Source organism: Aricia agestis, chromosome 2, assembly GCF_905147365.1.
Source record: "Aricia agestis chromosome 2, ilAriAges1.1, whole genome shotgun sequence".
Classification (NCBI taxonomy): domain Eukaryota; kingdom Metazoa; phylum Arthropoda; class Insecta; order Lepidoptera; family Lycaenidae; genus Aricia; species Aricia agestis.
Genome location: NC_056407.1, coordinates 2,308,494 through 2,329,735, shown reverse-complemented (window position 1 = coordinate 2,329,735; position 21,242 = coordinate 2,308,494). Strand labels below are relative to the sequence as shown.

The window sequence follows — 21,242 nt, the reverse complement described above, 5'->3', positions numbered from 1 at the left end:
CTTTATTCTTAAACATGCATCACTTGATTATTTTATTACCTACTTACTTAAAAATATGCTTACATAAAAATATTATTCATAAAATAATAATAATATCTATGGACGCTTCACACCACGTCAGTCTGGCCCCGTGCTAAGTACCTGAAGGACTTGTGTTACAGGTACCAGACAGTAATATATTTAATACTTTTATACTACACATATATTTAAGATTTTTATTATATCATACACATTTAATACACATCCAGACCCGGAAACATTGAAAACTTTTTGTTCCGTAGGCGGGATTCGAACCTGCGACCCCCGGCTTGAGCTGCCACACACTCAACCAATTGAGCCACAGGGGTCTTCAAACAATAACTTCACAGGGCTTTTTAAAATTATTTTTTTAACACAAGGCCTATTATTAGTTAAAAGAATTTGTACTTTAACAAGAAAAGACGATGTCTTTAGATTTTTACATGGTAAAATATTATAATTTATAAGACTAGAAACTATACTTAAATAAACACAGACAAACAATTTATGGTATATTAAAGATACGTTACTGTAAATCTTTTTAGGTTTCTAGATTCTAAAGTCCGGTCGCGAATTAGATAGAAGTTCGTACATCGATCTATCGCTCGTCTCTTTGACACTCATCCAAAAATATTGCTATCGCAAAGGAAAGACACAAGTAGTGATTGGTTTCGAATTTCTAAGCGCTCTGCGACCGGACTATAGGTAATAGTCGGTTATTCGACCCACGCAACAGTGGGAGGAGTGGGCAGGTCCCCCCTTATTTGATCCCTCTTATAATGGTCCTTAGTAAACTTATGTCTAAATCTATCTTCGCTAGCACCGAACTCTTCGCACTGAGCGCGCTCACTCTCAGTCAATTCTTTTAACCGTTTCCCTTTTATTCCTTCAGGAAGGATACCAAGTATTTCCGTTTCCTTTTTAGGGTTGCCAATTTCGTGGGACATCGAGTCGATTGCTTTGTGTAAGTCGTTCTCGGGGTTGCCAGGTCGTTTGTTCAAAAAGCCGTTGTTTTTGAAAACGTTCGGTTCTGTCAATTCGTCGAACCCTTTGTTGGTGAATTTGTGGTGATTCAGCAGCTGAAGGTCACGGATCTGAAATTAAATTTGATTTTAAGGTGTTTAAAGAAACCTAATGTTAGCTTAATAAGAAAACAGATGTTGTGGATAAGAAATAAAAATAAAGATGTTGCTGCAAAGAACAGAAGCAAAAACCAACGATCGACCGCGACGTACGAATTGCAACTTAAAACAAACTCGGCTAAAACTGAAATATTGTTGTCCATGTAAACTTTTCCACCATGCAAGATATACAGGATTATGCCATCTAACAACAACTAAAAAGTACTAAAACAAAAAAAAAAAAACAAAGAAACAAAAACGATAATAAAAAATGCAACAATTAAAGCGAAATAACAGTATACATTATCTACACTACTATTATAAAGAGGAAAGATTTGATTTTTTGTTTGTTTGTTTGTTTGTTTGAGTCGAATAGGCTCCGAAACTACTGGACCGATTTGAAAAATTCTTTTACCATTGGAATCCTGCATTATTTCTGCTGAACATAGGCTAATTTTTATTTTGGAAAAATATAAGGTTCCGTAAGATATTTGGGATTTTCGGACGCAAGGTTTAAAAAATCAACCAGAAAAGTTACTTATTTTGCGTACGCTGCCTAAACTATAAAAGATAGAGGCATAAAATGTTCTAAGTAATTATAGATCTTTTAAATATCTACAAAAAAGTCCGCGACACACTATACCTATCTATGTTGAGTGAGGCACAATAACCATTTTTTTATTAAAAAATCTAGAATTTTTTTTGGACTATATTTAAATGCGTTTATTTAAATCATGCTATTGACCCTTATCAAAATAAATTATTTCATCACTAAGTACAGTTAATGTAGATAATATTTGGTCTTTGAATGATTAAAATTGGACGTTTGGTTTTAATGTTATGGCGAAATTAAAATATTACGATTTCTGCTGCACGTTGCGAATTGGGCGTCAAGGCGCGATGCGCGGGTGTGCGTGCGGTAGGGGAGAGATTTAATTATCAGTGCCACAGACTCGCCCGGAGAGTCCACGTAAATATTACCTCGATCGTGGAAATCGCAGACACAATAGATTTTCAATAGTTATGCGACAGCCGGGTGCTGCTTTATTGATTTGATATAGACTATCGTGCTTCATTATTATAATCCTAATTTCAAAAAAGCTTTAAAAGTTATGACTACGAAAGTAATATTTTTAGAACTTTTTAAAATAAGTTTTGAATGACTATTATTTTTGATTGCTATTATAATTAATTAATTTCTTTAACTATAAATCTCCAATAGCGGCAGCCGGCTGCCAGCATAACAATTGAAGATCTATTGTGTCTGCGATACCCACGATGCCGATGCACGATGGAAGTATTAATGCATATTTTTTAATCCACACTATTTCTGCTGAATATAGGCTATATTTAATGAGAGAAAAAAGGGAACCGTATTAAGTGTTAATAATTGTGTGAAAAATCTACCAAAATATTCCTTCTTGCTTATGCTTTATAAATTATAGACTATACTTACTTATCGCAAAGTGATGTACTATAGTCTTATAGTTCTGCAGGTAAGGATAAAATAATCAAACACTTAAAATATAAAAATATAAAAAAAAATACAATAAAAATGTGTTATATGTACCTACATAATAATTATAATATAGTAGTTGCAGGCTAAATAATGTAAACTATTTTTATGTTCTGCTTAACTTAAAGATTGACTACCTTTATTTAAAAAAAATAATTTAAAAACCAATGTCCACCCGTGCGAAGCCGGGCCGGGCCGCTAGTATTATATATGTTCATGATTCATGAAGAACAATGTGATGAGACTGGGATGTGTGCGTGGTGGCCAAAGGAAGATCTTCTGACCCAGCGAGGTGTTATGCTCGGTCAGGCCGGAGCCCACGTGATACATTTCAGCTGTCGCATATATACTGACGCGCTCAGAAAACTTCGATAGCGCGATGCAGGAATGTTAGGCGAATTGTGTCTCAATCTACGTGCCGTTCGACTTCTCTACAAGTACTGTACAGTGGCCAGTGGAATCTAACAGTCACAAACAATCTACCACACGAACATGCATAACCTTTCGTAGTTTTTGAACGACAAGCTTATGTCCGCTGTTGATTCCCATAGTTCCCAGCAACTCTATGCTGGGGGAGCGGTGGTAGGGCCGTAACGCTGATACGGCTCGAGATACGCCCACCTGATGGTAGTAACAGTATCTAATACTGGCTTCTCCGAGCCGCGCTGCGCCGAGCCGATTTGTACGAGCGAGTACGAGCCAACAGGCAAGTCCGCGCTACCCGTTCTCGTGGCGCGTAAGGCTGCGTTTCCACTGAAGCGGAGCGGAGCTTAGCGGTGCCGAATTGACCAATCACCGTGCTCGAAATCTTTGCTGTCATTCCGCTGGAATAGCACGATTGGTCAATTCGGGCACCGCTAAGCTCCGCTCCGCTTTAGTGGAAACGCAGCCTTATATCACGAGCCGCATTTTAATCGGATCAGATGCGCCTGCTCGAGCCAGCCAGCGCCACCACGAGCCACCTTCTTCATATGGTGCGGCGCGTCTCGTGATATTACGCGCCGTAAGAAGCTAGCATAAGAAAAGTTGCGTAGAGATGTCAAGATCCAACCACCCAGCATATTATAAACTTAAGCAGTGGCAGTGATAATGTTGAAACCTCAACGGATCAACCGTGCTTTAGAAAAGTAACGTAAACTGGTCAAGATGTCACAGCTCGCTTAAAAGAAGTCTACAGAAAGAGACCCGCACAGCTCATGTTCTTATGGTGTCTAAGAAAAGTTGCTCGAAACGATTTCGATTCCAACGTCCTCGGAAATGTTTTTAGCGAGGTCGAAATAGGTCCTATATCGTCATAGCTAATAAGCTTCTTAAGTCTACGCTCGCTATAGGTTTGATTCAAATTAGATAAGATCAGATTACCCAATCATTCATTTATTGCCAGAATGAAGTTGTAGGTCGGTCTTACCGATGAAGTATAACTCTTTAACTTAGACTATATATTTAATCGATGATCGCCTCCGTGGTCCAGTGGTTTAGAGCGTGGCTCTTGACCCGGAGGTCGTGGGTTCGATTACCGCGGTGGAAATGTGTTATTTCCAAGTTTGGTTAGGACAATGCAGGCTGATCGTCTGATTGTCTGACAAGTAAGATGATCCATGCGTCGGATGGGCATGTAAACAGTTGGTCCTGCGCCTGATCTCTCGCTAGTTGTGTCGGTCGCCGGCCCACTGGGTCATGAAAATAAAGGAAGAGAGGGTGCTCTTGTGTACTGCGCACACACTTCGGCACTATAAAAATTACTCCTGTGTAACTGGCCTGGTGTCATTGCAAGCCACTGTCACCGAAACCGGTGTGGGAGCTATTATTATATACTCACATTCCCATGTCGTATTCTATGATCAGTCAAGTCAGCGCCCAGCAACTCTTCATATGGGTCCATGCGTATCGGCAGCACCTTGTCAATGATCCACAGCAGCAGCATCGTCACTGATAGTGCCCACGCCATCAGACATACCGCCATGAGCGTCTGCACGCCGAGGAGGTACCAGCCGCCTCCTGGAGAGCGAAATGGATTGTATGCAGCTAAATGGCTATGAAAATAACTTAACATTTAACTGATACAAAAAATTAACTACTAAGCTGATCGCTCACTTGTCAGCAGCGTCGCATAGATCACGAAATGCGGCGCGTATGGTGCGGACAAATGAGGTTTCACATCATTTTATACAACTAGTTCTAAAATTCGGTGCATTTGGCGCGATAAATGTGCGATCACTTTTATAATTAAATGCAAATGCGCCTTGCTTAACATAAAATATGAAACATGAGCGCAGGACCAACTGCCCATCTGACGCATGGATCATCTTACTTGTCAGACAATCAGATCAAAAATTCGACCAGCGATTTCAAAAAAATAAATTTTGCATTAAAATAATGATACTCGGTGGTTGCAAGAATAAAGATTAGCCTATGTTTTACCTTTGAACAGGCCGGATCTGCCGTTGGTGGTTTCCATGGGTATGGGATTGTCAGCGAAGAGGCCAACTGCTATCACGCCTGAAAGCAAACAGATGATTTATTTTTAAAGACACGCACACTTGCTGGCCTATGTGCAGTTACGGTTTATTCGCGTTTAGAAATCAATAAACAGCATACGTCACGTCTAGAAAAAGGCTCACTCTAAGCCAATTTTGACATTCATAGGATTCTTTGCTACTAAGACCGGCCATAGACGGACCGCATCTTGCAGTCGAAACCGACTACAAAATGCGGTTCCCACACGGCGATCTGTTGATTTCATTATTATTATTATTAATAATAGCCGACGGTGTCCCACTGCTGGGCAAAGGCCTCCCCTCTTTCCTTCCACATGTCTTTATCACTTGCTGTATTTTGCTACTCTTTATCAACTGCTAATCAACTGCGTCTAGTTCATCGCGCCATGTTGTTGTCATACTAAATTCATATCCGCAATACACGGAATGCTCGAGCAGTTCTTGAGCGATCGGTGCCAACGCGAACGCTCTTTATCAGACGGTCCCGCACGCGGCGACCGCATTTTGCAGACGGTTTCGACTGCAAGATGCGGTCCATGGCCGGCCTTAGTCTTAGCCTCCTAGCAAATTGAACAATAAATGGCGTACCTATAGCAAACAGAAACACGCAAACTATACTGAATAAGCAATGAAGACTGATATAATGTTACCCCAAAGCCCAGCTGCGCCGTGGACGGCCGAGGCACCGACAGGATCATCGACCCGCAGCCGGTCTATGAGGGGCCCGGCCAGTGACGTGACCAGCGCTCCTATAGCTCCGATGACCAGAGCCTCCCATGCTCGGTACAGGAAGCACCCAGCTAGAAAGAGAAATAATATTTAAGAAGTCTTCATAAAAAGTAGATAAAAAGTTCCCTCGATGACCCATCACCAGATGGAGCTTTTTATTACAATGTGACCAATCTCGAAGTAAATAATACGGATATTAAATATAATGGTCAAAATCGTCGTTTTCGTGTTTTCTAATAAAAGTTATGCGTGGTCTAAATAGGTACCCATAGGTATAATTCGCGCTGCCTTTAGATGAAAAGATTATAAAGTTAAGAGAATTTTAGTGATTCAGAAAGTCATAAATCAAAAGAAGCCAAAGTTAAGACAGCCTCTCACGTATTTCTATTCTCTGGTCTTAATAAAAAAAAAGTTAGTTTCAAGAAAGTTACCAGTAACAGCTACAAGGGACCCCAGAACACTGTTGATCAACTCCATCACGTCAGCTCTGCCTTTGTTCTTGATCATGGTGAACCTGTAATAGTTCAACAGCTCTGGACACTATAACTTTATTTTAAAACGTAGCATACGAATTATGCATAGGACCTACTTGACAAAAAAATGTTACACCTATAAACCTAGTATATATTAGGTCTATGGTTACACCATCCAAATTCAAAAATATAAATTGTCAAATCTAAAATTTCCTAGACCAAACCACAGACCAAACATTTTATGTAGGCACGTCTTATCACGATATGCCCCTTTTAAAAAGCTAGAATTTTTAATTAAAATACCCATACCTAATACTTACAGTATACCGAATACACCACCACCACAAGAACCCATCATCGTCATAACCGACGCGCGCGCTGCGTATTGCCACTTCGCCCCGCTTACCTATACAAAGAAGAATCATGTTAGAATCAACTCTCTTTGTCTGTCCATTGTAGTGCTCTTAGGCTGTTTTGATCAACTATATGGATTGTAAATTACTTAATCACATTTCCGTCGCTAAAGTTTTTCATACCCTGGTATGATATATTATTATGGCAGGTGTTCTGAAAAATTAAATGTAATATGTCCAATATTTCTTATTCTAAAACTAACTTGCAGTAATTATGCTAATTTCAGCTCATTATCCAGAACAATTACCCGCGCTAGCGTGCGCGTGAAATTGCCGCCATTTTGTTCAGCTCATCTAATTTTAAAATGGCGTCGTTTAAGTTCAATCACGGTGGAATTATGCGAGTTGTAAACAATTCGATTTCAGACTAATTCCTTCTAAATGCCATTATTATTCATGATACGTTGTTTTCAAAGTCAGCCTTTGAAATAGCTGTTTCAGGGCTCGACTACGCATTGGCATATTATATTCTTAATATCTAGCTATTTAAAAATAATTACTGCTTCTGAGTGTATCACTTGTATGTGTCTATGGCTACAAAAATGATTCTTGTCTAGAGTACCTAATGATTAACTTAGGACATTACGAAGACAAATAAGCAAAGCCAAGACCAAGGAAATATTGCATCAGCCATTGATGCCCATTCCATCTTAGCCTTTCTGGATACATACCCCATAAGTACTCCCGGAGTTGAAGGCAAGCCAGCCCCACCATAACACGAAGGTGCCCATGATGGCGTTGACAGGATTGCCCAGCGGCAGTGGCGCGGTGCCGTGCGCGTACCGACCCAACCGTGGGCCCAGCATAAGCGCTGAGGCAAATGCCGACGAACCGCCTAGAGGAAAACATAAATTAAATGCTAAAAACATCAGAAAAAGATACAATAATGCTCATGCTCTGTAGCTAACGCTGGGGAGTGATAAAAGATGATTAACGCGAATCATCGTAATAAAAGCAATGTTAAGAACTTAAGATTACAACAATGTTAATAATTAAAGAATGCTAAAATATGTAAATCACAATAATTTAGTCCAAGTGTACCAAAAAAGAGTCCTTTATCACTTTTTTATGGAGTTCGGAAGATGGATCGTTTGTCGCAGTGCCCTAAAGAGCCAAAACCTTTCTGTAGAAACCTGTTCACAGTTATTCAGGAACTTTGGTGACTCACCTATAAGATGTACAGGTCCAGAGCCGGCGATATCTACAGCGCCTAGCTTATTGAGGAAGCCGTGTTCTCCCCACACCCAGCCCGCCGGCACGCAGTACACCACCGTGTTCAGGAATGAGAACAGGCAGTAAGCCTTGAAGTTGCACCTGCGCAGAGGGTATATTTGATCTTATGAGAGTTGCTGGTCGGCATAAAATAGAATCATATTATATTAATTATCTAATAACATTCTGAGTTGGCCTTCTTTTGCCATCTGTTTAGATACTGATTAAACTAAATGCAAATTCGCTTACCTAAAGACGTTCTTAGAAGTTAGGTAAACGGATGCAAAATTAAGGTATATGAGGTTGCTTATACCACGGATTAGCTCCGTGGCTTATACATAATATATTTTAATATTTAAGAGTTTGTTCTTAGATGAATGATTGGTCTCGCGCGTGCGCTACGACCGCGCGCGTGAGACCTATCATTTATCTAAGGGTTTGTTGATAAAACAAAACTAGGGTTTCATAAGGCTGCTTAAATGGTTTACTTTTTTAACGACGTCTTTGTAACTTTCATTTAAATACGTGCGAATTAAAAATGTCTATTTTTCTCTTCCTAGTTACTGATAAAATTGAACTCCTTGACAACAACCTTCTCTGAACCTTGGCGCTCTTGGTCCGCGCTGTCGGAACTCGCGTCGTGAGATAATTCGCTACATTTTCCTTATTTAGGGTCAAATTATATCTTATAGGGAAAAGAAGATTTAACCTACACCGCCTACTACATTAGTACATCTCGTTGTACCATTACTGTATTACATATATTATATTATTATTGTTATTACTTATTAATAATAATAGACCTACACTACATATATTGTTCGTTGCTGAGGTATATTAGCGGTAACCGATAGCCCTGCGCGCGCGGTGCACCTACCCCATGCAACAACCATATGCGTTATGGTGAGTGCACGGGTTTTACGAGGGGCACGGGCGGCGGGGGCTGGGATAGCCGTAAATCATGCCATAGCTTAGCTAGCAATGAGTCACGCGCGTTGCTTCATAAATAATACCTATCTATTTATTTGTTATTTTATTTTCTTTTGATATCATCGTATTATGTAACTTTATGGAATGTATAATGATTATATAAGTAATATTTAAAATACAATTTTTTTACGTTAAAATGTTAACGCTGAGTGCATATCTGTCCCTATTTCTAGATGACTGTTATTAGGAACCACATAACACCAGGCACTGTGGTGTACACCACGGTAATAAGCCTGAGTGGTATCCTTTTCAACAATAGACATAACAATACACTACTCGTATGGCTGACCCTTAGGCACTATGGGGATGTCCCCATTGTTTACATCCTTATGTTATGCATACGTCCTGCTGTCTTATCAGTTATCACCGTGTCTCATTAATTATTCCTTCTTTTTTATTTTCTCTTTTTTATAATTTTGTGTCTTTTGCGTATGTGATGTTTAATTTCCTTCTTTGGATTGTAACGTGTAATTTGTTATTGTAGTGTAATGCTGTGTCATACTGTTGAATAAACGTTATTATTATTATTATTACTATCCTAACAATAAGAATATTTAATTGTTTAAACAAAATTGTAGTTATCCTAATAAAGGCTATCTTTTCCTGTAAGATAGTAAGCTGGCTCAAGCAAAGAGCTGACTGGCAAGGCTAGCAATAAAAAGTTCGCACACACTAGTCTACTTCTGTGATAGACACTTTAATATAGAGTACCTGGATGACCGAGCTTTGCTCGGTATAGCGAATTCTCATTGATTTCGTGTTACTTAATAACGCCATCTGCTGGTCGTTAAAACAATTAGTTGCTCACAAAATAGTATTATTATTCGCCAATAGATGTCAGGAAGAGTCATATTTTTCAGTTTATCGATTATCGATAAAACACGAATAAAAAGACATTTTCTGAAAATGATTCCTAGCTAGATCGATTTATCGCCCCCGAAACCCCCTATATACTAAATTTCATGAAAATCGTTGGAGCCGATTCCGAGATTCCAATTAACTTCTTCGCACTTCTACGTCCTACATCATACATGCTCAACCAATTACCTCTCAGCCATAGCCCCGCTGACGATGGTAGTGGCTGTTGTCGCAAAGCTTAGCTGGAAGAGGAATGACGCGAACACCGGCCCCATGAGCGCGTCTCCTACAGGTGGGTCCACCAGAAAATCTCCCACTCCGACGACCGGGTTTGACCATTTGCCCTCGCCGTAGGAGAGCCCGTACCCGAAGATCCAGTAGGTTAGACCTGGTGAAGGAGGGAATTTGGGATTTCTAAAGAATAAGAACTTTCCCAGTCACAGGGCAATTTCCATTGGAAACGCGTGGAATGTGTCAGAGAACTGATTGAATCGCTTGCCTGACTTCGATGAACGCATCGGTTCAATTGGACTATAATTATGGGACGTTTACATTCAGCCCTATGGGGCTGGGAAGTGGGCAGTGCGAGAATATAAATAGTCATTTGCGCAATATTGCCGGCAGCGCGTGGAACAGCGGCAGTGGCTGAATGTAAAGGCCCATTAAAAGTACATTTTATAACACGCCGAAATTGAATAGACACTTCGTTAAAAGAAAACACATGGAATCGGGTGCGAAGTAAATTTTTGGGTATTGATTCTTAGACACTTACCACCGAGGGAGATGTCTGCCATATTCTTCATCATAATGTTGGCTTCATTTTTTATCGATACGCAGCCAGATTCCAGCATACCAAAGCCTGGAACGACAGCATTATATTACTACTAACCACACACACATACATATTTCTCCCACACATATTATGCTCACTGCACATACACGAATTATCAACAGCTCATTGAAAAAAAATACGTAATATTTGTTTTATCACAAAGAGCAAGTAAATCGAGAAGTTAGTTTTAGTTCTGTCACGTGTATGATGTGGAACTTCTCGTGAGTTTTTTTTTAATATGAAATAAGGGGGCAAACGAGCAAACGGGTCACCTGATGGAAAGCAACTTCCGTCGCCCATGGACACTCGCAGCATCAGAAGAGCTGCAGGTGCGTTGCCGGCCTCTTAAGAGGGAATAGGGTAATAGGGGAGGGTAGGGATGGGAAGGGAAGGGAATAGGGGAGGGTAGGGAAGGGAATAGGTTACGGTTAGGGGATTGGGCCTCCGGTAAATGTAAAAAAAGTAATGCGCAAAACGCGCTATGTCCTGCGATCTTTGAAAATGCTATTTGGTTAGAGCATAATATAATAATTATAGGGCCCTATAGCCGAAATCGCAGGTGGTTTTGGTAGGTAGGTTTGGCGCTTCTCGCCGGCCAGTCCCACATACTCCCGGGGTTCTTCTCCTTATCTTAGGCACATCCACAACCCGGGCAAAGCATAAAGCGATTCCCCTACGTCATAAAAAAGGGCCCGATAACTCGATTTATCTAGCTTCTTCTAAACCTTCACAGAATGTGACATTTTAAGTGTGGAATACATGATACAACTGCGAACTGTTTTCACCACAGATGTTTTCACTGATGTCGTCGAATGAAGATGTCGTACAGATTATTATTTTTTAACAAAAAATTAAAACCGGCTTCCAAGGTAAAAACAAAAGTAATATTCTTAAAAATAATCTAAAAAGAATTAAATAATTCTTATTCGTTATTATAGTGCCGTCTTCAGACTTCGCCTAAACCTCTACTATGTATTTCTGTAAGTACTCAATCTTCGTACTTTTGAAGTCGCTACCAGTCCGGAAAAGTTCTGAGATCCTTGATATAGAACTTACGCTAAGGTAAGCTGGTACCTTAGCGTAAGTGTGTCGCGGACTTTTTTGTAGATATTTATAAGATCTACAATTACTTAGAACATTTTATGGTTCTATCATATTAACCCTTTCAAATAATTTCTCCCGTTTTTTTCATACTTTCCTCTATTTCTTCTTTCCTATTAGTCTTAGCGTGATAAAATATAGCCTATAGCCTTCCTCGACAAATGGACTATCTAACATTGAAATAATTTTTCAAATCGGACCAGTAGTTCCTGAGATTAGCGCGTTCAAATAAGCCCTTTCAAATAATTTCCCCCGTTTTTTCCACATTTTCCTCTATTTCTTCGCTCCTATTAGTTTTAGCGTGATAAAATGTAGCCTATTGCCTTCCTCAATAACTGAGCTATCTAACACTGAAAGAATTTTTCAAATCGGACCAGTAGTTCCTGAGATTACCGCGCTGGTACCTTAGCGTAAGTGTGTCGCGGACTTTTTTGTAGATATTTATAAGATCTACAATTACTTAGAACATTTTATGGTTCTATCATATTAACCCTTTCAAATAATTTCTCCCGTTTTTTTCATACTTTCCTCTATTTCCTCGCTCCTGCTAGTCTTAGCGTGATAAAATATAGTCTATAGCCTTCCTCGATAAATGGACTATCTAACACTGAAAGAATTTTTCAAATCGGACCAGTAGTTCTTGAGATTAGCGCGTTCAAACAAATTAACTAACAAACTCTTCCGCTTTATAATATTAGTGTACTATAGGTACCTACTCTCTGTAGAGTGTGTAGGACATAATATTATATCATTCACGTTTCCGAATTACACATTTTCTGATCAGCTCTGACCTCCATAGAGGCCCCACATCCGCTACATCATAAATGTGAGGTCTGCTCAATGTGGACAATCGCTGGTAGAGTTGTGGTAGGATCTATCGTACTCGCAACTCTGCCTTAAGCGGGGAGTGGAGCACCAGTGCCGGTTTTAGCATTACCTACCAGCGCCCTGGACGAGATTTCTTCGGCGCCCAGGGTGCTGCGGAGTACCATACCCCGGTAGATCGCCCTAATCCGTTGGGGGAGCATATAAAAAAAGGCTTAACAGTTAACACTGCTAATTCGATCTAAAGTTTTCTTTAGCCGTATAAGCCCTAAGCATAATTATTATCTACAACATTACATAATGTCAATTCTTTCTAACAATAACAAAACAATAACAAAACAATAAGCATTAAGCATCTTTCTGCATTTATAATATCTACATAACGTCATTTATTTCTTACATACCCACAAGAGCCCACAAGTCGGTCGGAAAAGGTTTACTGGTCATTTTATTATATTTGCTTTCAGCTTTGGTGTTTTTGCTAATTCGGAATTACCTTTTCGGATAATAAAAAAAATAAAAAATATATTCCATTTGGGTGCCCTCTAAAATGCGTCACGGCATTTCCTCGTGCAAATAATCAGAATTCTCAGTAAGAGTTAACATAATTACCAGATTTTTATTGTATCAACAGGTTTCACGAGGTCGGCAGGTCTAAAGTGTGTCATTGCACGAAGTGCAGCCTCTTTTTTTTGGGCAATTTTACCCGACTACCTACGTCAGATAAGGGTATTATTTACTTATACTTATTTAGCGAGTGGCATAGTAGACTATGTCGGTGTCTCGGTCAGACTTATAGGATTTTACAAATTGGCAAGTGTTATAAACTATAATAATTTAAATGAAACCGCTGTTATAATCTGGACAAAGCGATAAAAAATCGGCCAAGTGCGAGTTGAATTCGCGCACGAAGGCTTCCGTACCACAATAGAGCAAAAAAAGACTGAAAATTGTGTTTTTTAGGGTTCCGTACCTCAAAAGGAAAAAACGGAACCCTTATAGGATCACTTTGTTGTCCGTCTGTCCGTCCGTCCGTCTGTCAAGACCCTTTTTCTCAGGAACGCGTGGAGGTATGAAGCTGAAATTTATATCAATTACTCAGGTCTACTGTCCCTTGAAGCTGTGAAAAAATCAAACTTCTAAGCCAACGCAATCAAAAGATACAGCCGTTTATGCCGCAAATTTTCGACACTTGCAAGGGAATCAAAACCTACAGGGTGCTTCCCGTGAACTCAGAATCTTGAAATTTGGTACGAAGCAACGTCTTATAGCATAGATAAAGGAAAAATTACGAAAACCATAAATTTTTAGTTACATCACATAATATATTTTTTTTTAATAATTTTAAACTTACTACCCATTTCCTCATAAACGCGTAGAGGTATTAAATTGAAATTCATACCAAATACTCAGGTCTATAATACCTTTAAGCTGTAACAAAATCAAACTTCTATGTCAACGCAATCAAAAGAAACAGCAATTTAAGCTGCATATTTTGAAACTCGCAAGTACTCGCAAGGGAATCAAAACCTAAAGGGTACTTCCAGTCGACCTAGAATCTTGAAATTTGGCATGAAGCAACGTTTTATAGCACACATAAAGGAAAAATTCCGAAAACCTTAAATTTTTAGTTACATTACAAAATATATATTTTTTAATAAATATAAACTTATTACTTTTTTCCTCATGAACGCGTAGAGCTATTACTTAAACGATAAAGAGATCTTTGTCTTAAATTTATGCTCCTCCATCTTTCCCCATTGTAATGTTATGAATTTCATTTTGCAATAAAAATACCATAGTTATGACTCGATTGTCGTAATGAACGAACTTTGTAAACCTTGCAGGTTTGTACGGAACCCTCGGTGCGCGAGTCCGACTCGCACTTGGCCGGTTTTTTTTTTGTATGGGAGCCTTAATTGTTTCATTTATTAAATTTTATTATAAATTACTAAAGTGCAAATAAAATAGAGTACCTATTTCGTGAATATTTCAAGTGCCTATGTATTGCCGTTATTGATTACGACCAAAAAATACCTAAAATATCACGTTTGTTGTATGGGAGCCCTCCTTTTATTTTGTTTTTAGTATCTGTTGTTATAGCGGCAACAGATATACACAATCTGTGAAAATTTCAGAAGTCTAGCTATAGCGGTTCTTGAGTTACAGCCTGGAGACGCACAGACACACACAGAGAGACAGACGCACAGACATTGAAGTCTTAGTAATAGGGTCCCATTTTTACCCTTTCGGTACGGAACCCTAAAAAAGAACCATTTAGGTCAAGGTCCTTCGTACAATCTTACTAAGTACTCTAAGTAGGTACTAAGTACATAATTTATTACAATATTTCCTACATTGAAAAAATACTTAGCAGTCGTCTGTAAAATAAAATGTTGCCCATTCAGCACCTAAAATGTTGGAATTCCCAGGGTCACTTAACTCGTGAATTGCAATAAAATAATATGTACTTACTTTAAGAGCATAATGATTACTAGCTATTTGACCGAGCTTTGCTCGGTATTCGATAAAACTCGAATAAAATGACATTTTCTGAAAATGATTCCTAGCTAAATCGATTTATGGCCCCCGAAACCCCCTATATACTAAATTTCATGAAAATCGTTGGAGCCGATTCCGAGATTCCAATTATATATATATACAAGAATTGCTCGTTTAAAGATATAAGATATGATAATGATAAGCAAAATCGATTCGGTGGAAAAACTACACGTTATTATTGTGATAATCGCATTAAAATCTTTTGTATTAATCAAGTGACTTTTTTATTGTAACTACAAAACTTTTTGTAGCCGCAAACAAACCGCATTTGAAATAAAAATAATCGGCCAAGTGCGAGACGGACTCGCGCACGAAGGGGTCCGTAACGTTAATGAGCGAAAAAATTGTGTTTTTTATATGGGAGGCCCCCTTAATTATTTATTTTATTTTAAATTTAGTATTAAATATTCATATAAAGTACGAATATAATTAAGGATTTTATGAATATTTCAAGTGTTTACCTGTTGCCATTATGAATTACGAGCAAAAAAAGAAAAAGAAAAATCAAGTTTGTTGTGTGGGAGCCCCCCTTAAATATTAACTTTATTTTTTTTGTTAGTAGGTAAGTATTTGTTGTTATAGCGGCAACAGATATACACAATCTGTGAAAATTTTAGAAGTCTAGCTACAGCGGTTTTTTAGATAGAGCCTGGAGACAGACAGACAGACAGACGGACAGACATAGAAGTTTCAGTAATAGGGTCCCCTTTGGGTACGGAACCCTAAAAACAAACAAAATTTTCGAACATGTAGCGATGGTATTGGATGGTAGCAGGTAGAGCAAGATAGAGCTCTTGTTTTGGAAATAAATGTTTTGTAGAGCCTACGTCTAATTACTAAGTAAATACTTACTTTAAGTAAAAAAATATTGGTCTGATTTTAATTTTTACTGTTTTACTTTTTTTTGGTAAGATACAGTTATTTTGTAATTGAATTAGAAGGTTCATAATATTTTTTATATATAATATAACTTACCAGTTTGCATAGTGAAGATCATGAAGGAACATAATAAAATCCAGCTAGGATCCCCTACTTCTATTTCAAAACTTTTCTGTAAATTCACTGTCGAATTAAAAAGTTGCGTCGAACGCAGGACTTCGGACGTCAAAGTTTGATTTGGCTCCATTTTGCCAATACATAAAAATAATTCCTTTTATATTGGGATAAAAATAATTTTCCTTTACTTATATTAACATTTTTTTTACTTTAATGCATGCAAAATATTTAGGTACAAACACAAAAAATTCAAAAACTTCTATTTGTTACAAAAAACGCAAGAGAATATTCGAATTTTAAAATTCATATTCAAATTCGGAATACGTTTGAACGCGGCTACTGTCGGACGAGAATAAAATACTAAAATGTTTTCAGCGCTATTAAATAAAACCTGTACATTCGCGATACAGAATAACTTGTAGGAAATTGTAAATCGTAATATTATCGTTTTTTGGATTCGGATTTTCAAAGAAATGACGTAAGTGTTGAGATCCCTAAAAGAGGGACTTTACGTCTTTAACGTCGCTTTTGCACTTATTCTATAGACTTAGATCTGATTATTTTTATTTTTATTGTAGGATTTAGTAAAGGTAGAAAATATAACTTATATATGATTCTTAATATCTAGGTAATACCTGTGTTTCAATTTGCATGGTAATAAGTAATAAGTAATAACAGTTCAAACACAAGGTTAATAATTTTATTTATTGAGGTAAATAGTAATATAACGTAGGAAGTATCCTCTTTAGTCTTTACTCTGGATTTCATAACAGTTGTGCTACAGTTTTAACTTCCTTAGGCCAATGCCACAAACTAGAAAATAATCGGCCAAGTGCGAGTCGGACTCGAGCGCGAAGGGTTCCGTACCATTATAGAGCAAAATCAGGCCAAAAATTGTGTTTTTGTGTGGGAGCGTCCCTATTTTTTTATTTTATTTTAATATTATTATTAAATATTAAAATACACATAATTATAACTTTGAGAAAAAATCAAGTAAGTACCTACCTGTTGCCATTAGTATGCCCAGAGAAAAGGTACAAGATTCTTTTCCTGAGTCCTGACACATGGATACAAACATTATTCGGTATTTTCAACGTCACTAATCTATTCACGTGATAGAAATTAATATAACTAGGTGACAGATAACGTACCGGTTTGCATGGTGAAGATGATAAAGGAGGAGGTCAGAATCCAGTTGGTGTCTTCCAGGTCGATTTGGAAGTTCTCCTGCAGGCTGACTGAGGTGTTGGTGAGGTTGGATTGTAGCTCAATGGACTCCATACGCGGGGATTCGCCCGTCCAGTTGTTTTCCATTTTGATTTTGGAACGGCGTTTGAAAATTCGAATAAAGAATTCTATTGTTAACTTTTTAAACCAGAACAAAAAACTAGGAGATGAAGAACTACATGGTCTTTTTTATCTGTTTTCATGTTTCTTAATTTAGTATATGTGATGGATTCCTACGCAGGGCTTCATAACGTTATCGAATATCCGAAAAAATATCGTTACGTACCGGTATTTTCATAATGGTAGCCAGATAACGGTATTTTTTTTATCGATATCTAGTAACATAACCAAAAAATATCGTTATGAAAATACCGGTAAATATAACGATATTTTCTGGTATCAGGTATGCGGTATGCGTCGTGCACCAAATTTCACTCGCAGCCCAACTTCCGACTTCCGAGCACCAGTTTTTATATACGTGGGAGAGATATCGATCGAGATAGAGCTCGACCGGAGAAATACCACGTTCTCATAGAAAACCGGCGTGAAACAGCGCTTGCGGTGTGTTTCGCCGAGTGAGTGAGTTTACCGGAGGCATAATCCCCTCCCCTATTCCCTTCCCTTCTCTTCCCTACCCTCCCCTACTACCCTATTCCCTCTTAAAAGGCCGGCAACGCACCTGCAGCTCTTCTGATGCTGCGAGTGTCCATGGGTGACGGAAGTTGCTTTCCATCAGGTGACCCGTTTGCTCGCCCCCTTATTTTCATAAAAAAAACTTTGACTTAACAAGTCAAGATGGTGCTGCAATTTGTTTAGTCAATGAATGCAGAAAATTATGCAAGGTACCTATGTCCGTATTTATTTACTTGTTTTAATTGTGGCGAATTCGGGGGATTGGCAAAATATGGATAATTATTTGTATGTCTCTAGTATTTATTACTAGAATTCTAAGTTTTTATACATATATATTTTGTAGACTGTAGTTAAAAATATCAACACATTTAAAAAAGGAAGCACAAAATTATATGATAGCATTTACAAAATATGTAGGTATTATAACACGGAGAATATTTTAAGGAGCGTAGCCCGTCGGATCAGAGGCGCTTTGCACATGACGGGGCGGGGCGGACCGGTCAATTTCGCCGCGAACGAAAGCACAAAGAAAATCTTATAATATGTATTACCAACGCACACCAAGGGCAAAAAGACCGCTCCGCAGGTCCCCGGCGGGCTCTGGCGGCTCATGTGCTGACAATACAATAATTTACTATACAAACCATAAATTCATAATATTTGAACAAAGATACTGAGCACTGAACTACTGAGTACTGACCATGTCATTCTCATTAGACGTCATTTTTCCTATAATATATACCTACTGGTCACCAGACACGTCGTCTAGTTTAATTTTGTGCATACTGCATACTGAATTGACTGATTAAATTAAGCACTTATTTTACAAAAGGTAACGTTATAAAAGAACATATATTTACCGTTATAAATCCTATTTACCGTTATAACATTTACCGATATTAATTCCAATTTTACCGTTATTTCTAGTATCGGGTAAATTTTCATACCGTTATCTATGCCCTTGAAGCAATAACGTTATGAAAAAATACCGGTATTTGAAGCCCTGTTCCTACGAGACATCAACATTAATTATATAGAATGCTATTAAGTACCTACTTATAGGTATCTTATTAGAATTTTATTTCTAGCCTGCACTGATCATAATATTATACTTTGATCTTTTCTGCGCTAGATTAATATAAGAATAGGTTTAAAAATCCAATATCAAAGTTAGTATTTTTGTACTTTGATCTGTTTTCTAGTAAGCACTTCATTCGCTGTCAGGTCTTTCCTACATAACCTTTAAAACGTACTAACTTAGAGATACGTCATCGCCATGCCACCCTCCAGTCTCTCCACCACGTAAATATAGTTCAAGATCTGGTGCTATACTACTACTCCATAAAACATTTCCAATTTGTATATGATTTTGAAATTATTGTACCTTCGTCCTTTATTTATACCTAAGTGCATACACTTGTTACTTTTTCATGCAAAAACAACTGAACTGATTCGGCAGAGCAGTTTAGATTCCAAATTTATACATAAGTAGACTACTTATGTATAAATTTGGAATTTATTATTTATTCCGACAAAGTGCAAATGCAATGTTTCCGTAGGCTTTGGCGTAAAATCTAAGTAGGTTAGGTACTAAAGTAATCCACGAGTGGAGCCCAAAGAGGCAGAGGTGGTGGGGCTGCGGTCGTGTATCACGCGTTTCCCGTAGTCCCACCTTCAGGAGCAGGAACACCGTTGGGGTTTTAGTGGGTAGTCCCGGGTGCGGACATTACGTCCGCCCCGGGGAGTCCCACATACCTCGGTGGTCCTCCCTAGGCCCCGGGATGCGTCAAATGCATTCCCCCAACGATAAAAAAAGGTGCTAAAGTATTTATTATAAGTGACATCTTTCTGAATAAATATACTAAAATCATTTAAAATATTTGTTGCCTATTTGAACACGATCAATCGGTTTATGATAACGTAAATGTGGTGTCGGCGCGGCTGTGAAAATCAATTACATACCATTTTATTACTTTTCTCTACGTGCACGTATATTTTTTTAAATACATTAATAAAATAGGTAAGTATATACTTAAGTTAAAATTATCACTCATTCAGCCCCTCGATTCACGATCGTCGGAAAGATCTCACGCGGAAAGTTCTCATATTCTCTTCTAAAAGAAAATCTAGAACTTCACTAGTCATCAGTATCTTAGTCTATGCAGAATATTTGATACCTACCTATGTATTTTTAATCGCAAAAGTGGACGTAATTTAGACAATAATTTATGACTAATTGTACATTAGTCATAAATGTACAATTAGTCATAAAAAACCACACGGGTATTAGATTTTTTAGACATTGTTTATCATCGACGTATATTATGTAATGATGTAATTAGTTAATTATTACCATCGAGGAAATTGATTCCTAGGCAGTTGACAGACCAACGTCATTTGGTCGGATCATGTCAATTCCACACTGACCTCCATTATACAAGTAGGTACGCTGGACTTAATATTATGATACCCACCTACTCTTTGAAATGACAGCTATTTTGTGCCTATTTAAAGCGGAATCAGCGCCCCCAATGCGGTGGAAAAGAACTAAATCTGACGTAACCACAACCAATAACAACAGTTGTCATCACTAGTATTAGTTCCAAGTACTCTCACTATTGCTATCAGTGCCAATATGGCGACTTTCAAACGTCATTTTTACGTCAGATTTAGTTCTCTTCCCCCGCATTGGGGGCTCTAATTCCGCTTCAAATAGGCACAAAAAATAGCTGTCATTTCAAAGAGTATCATATTTCCAGCATACTTGTATAATGGAGGTCAGTGCAATTCAATGTTAATCGTGATCTGTCGGCTGAGTTTAACATAACGCGACCAAACTACGTAGGCAGACGTAGGTCACCCATCTGCCTAGGAATCAATTTCTCTGGTAGTACATACCTACTACAAAGAAGTTGGTTCTTAGGGAGATGGTGGACCGATGTAATTTGGTCGCGGTATATCAAGCCCAACCGACAGACCACAACAAAATGACATAGGCCCGTCAACTGTATAAAAATCAATTTCCTCATTAAGAGCTCACCTGACTCTAAAAATCAAACATCGTCCTTCTCTCTTCACACTCACGCCCGTCTTTCATATGCCAGGTGAAAAAGGACGGCGCGGAATCATCGCCAAGTTAGTTTTACTTGAATAAAAGACGAACTATAATGATTATGAAAAAAGTGTTTTGAGCAAATTTAGGTTTTATCAATACCTTTTTAGATATTAAAAAATATTA

At 38.2% G+C, this 21,242-nt stretch overlaps 1 protein-coding gene across 1 annotated transcript; it reads right to left on the bottom strand.

Annotated features, from left to right (window-relative positions):
- Nucleotides 1-517: 517 nt before the first annotated feature.
- LOC121736095 (putative ammonium transporter 3) lies at nucleotides 518-17,458 on the bottom strand. Its single transcript, XM_042127162.1, has 11 exons — nucleotides 17,296-17,458; nucleotides 10,601-10,687; nucleotides 10,018-10,216; nucleotides 7,937-8,082; nucleotides 7,440-7,603; nucleotides 6,676-6,761; nucleotides 6,314-6,396; nucleotides 5,804-5,953; nucleotides 5,077-5,154; nucleotides 4,475-4,653; nucleotides 518-1,112 (listed from the first exon to the last, which is right to left on the bottom strand). Exons 1-11 carry the CDS (start codon nucleotides 17,456-17,458, stop codon nucleotides 735-737), a joined length of 1,713 nt encoding a protein of 570 aa, XP_041983096.1. The 3' UTR covers nucleotides 518-734.
- Nucleotides 17,459-21,242: the final 3,784 nt, after the last annotated feature.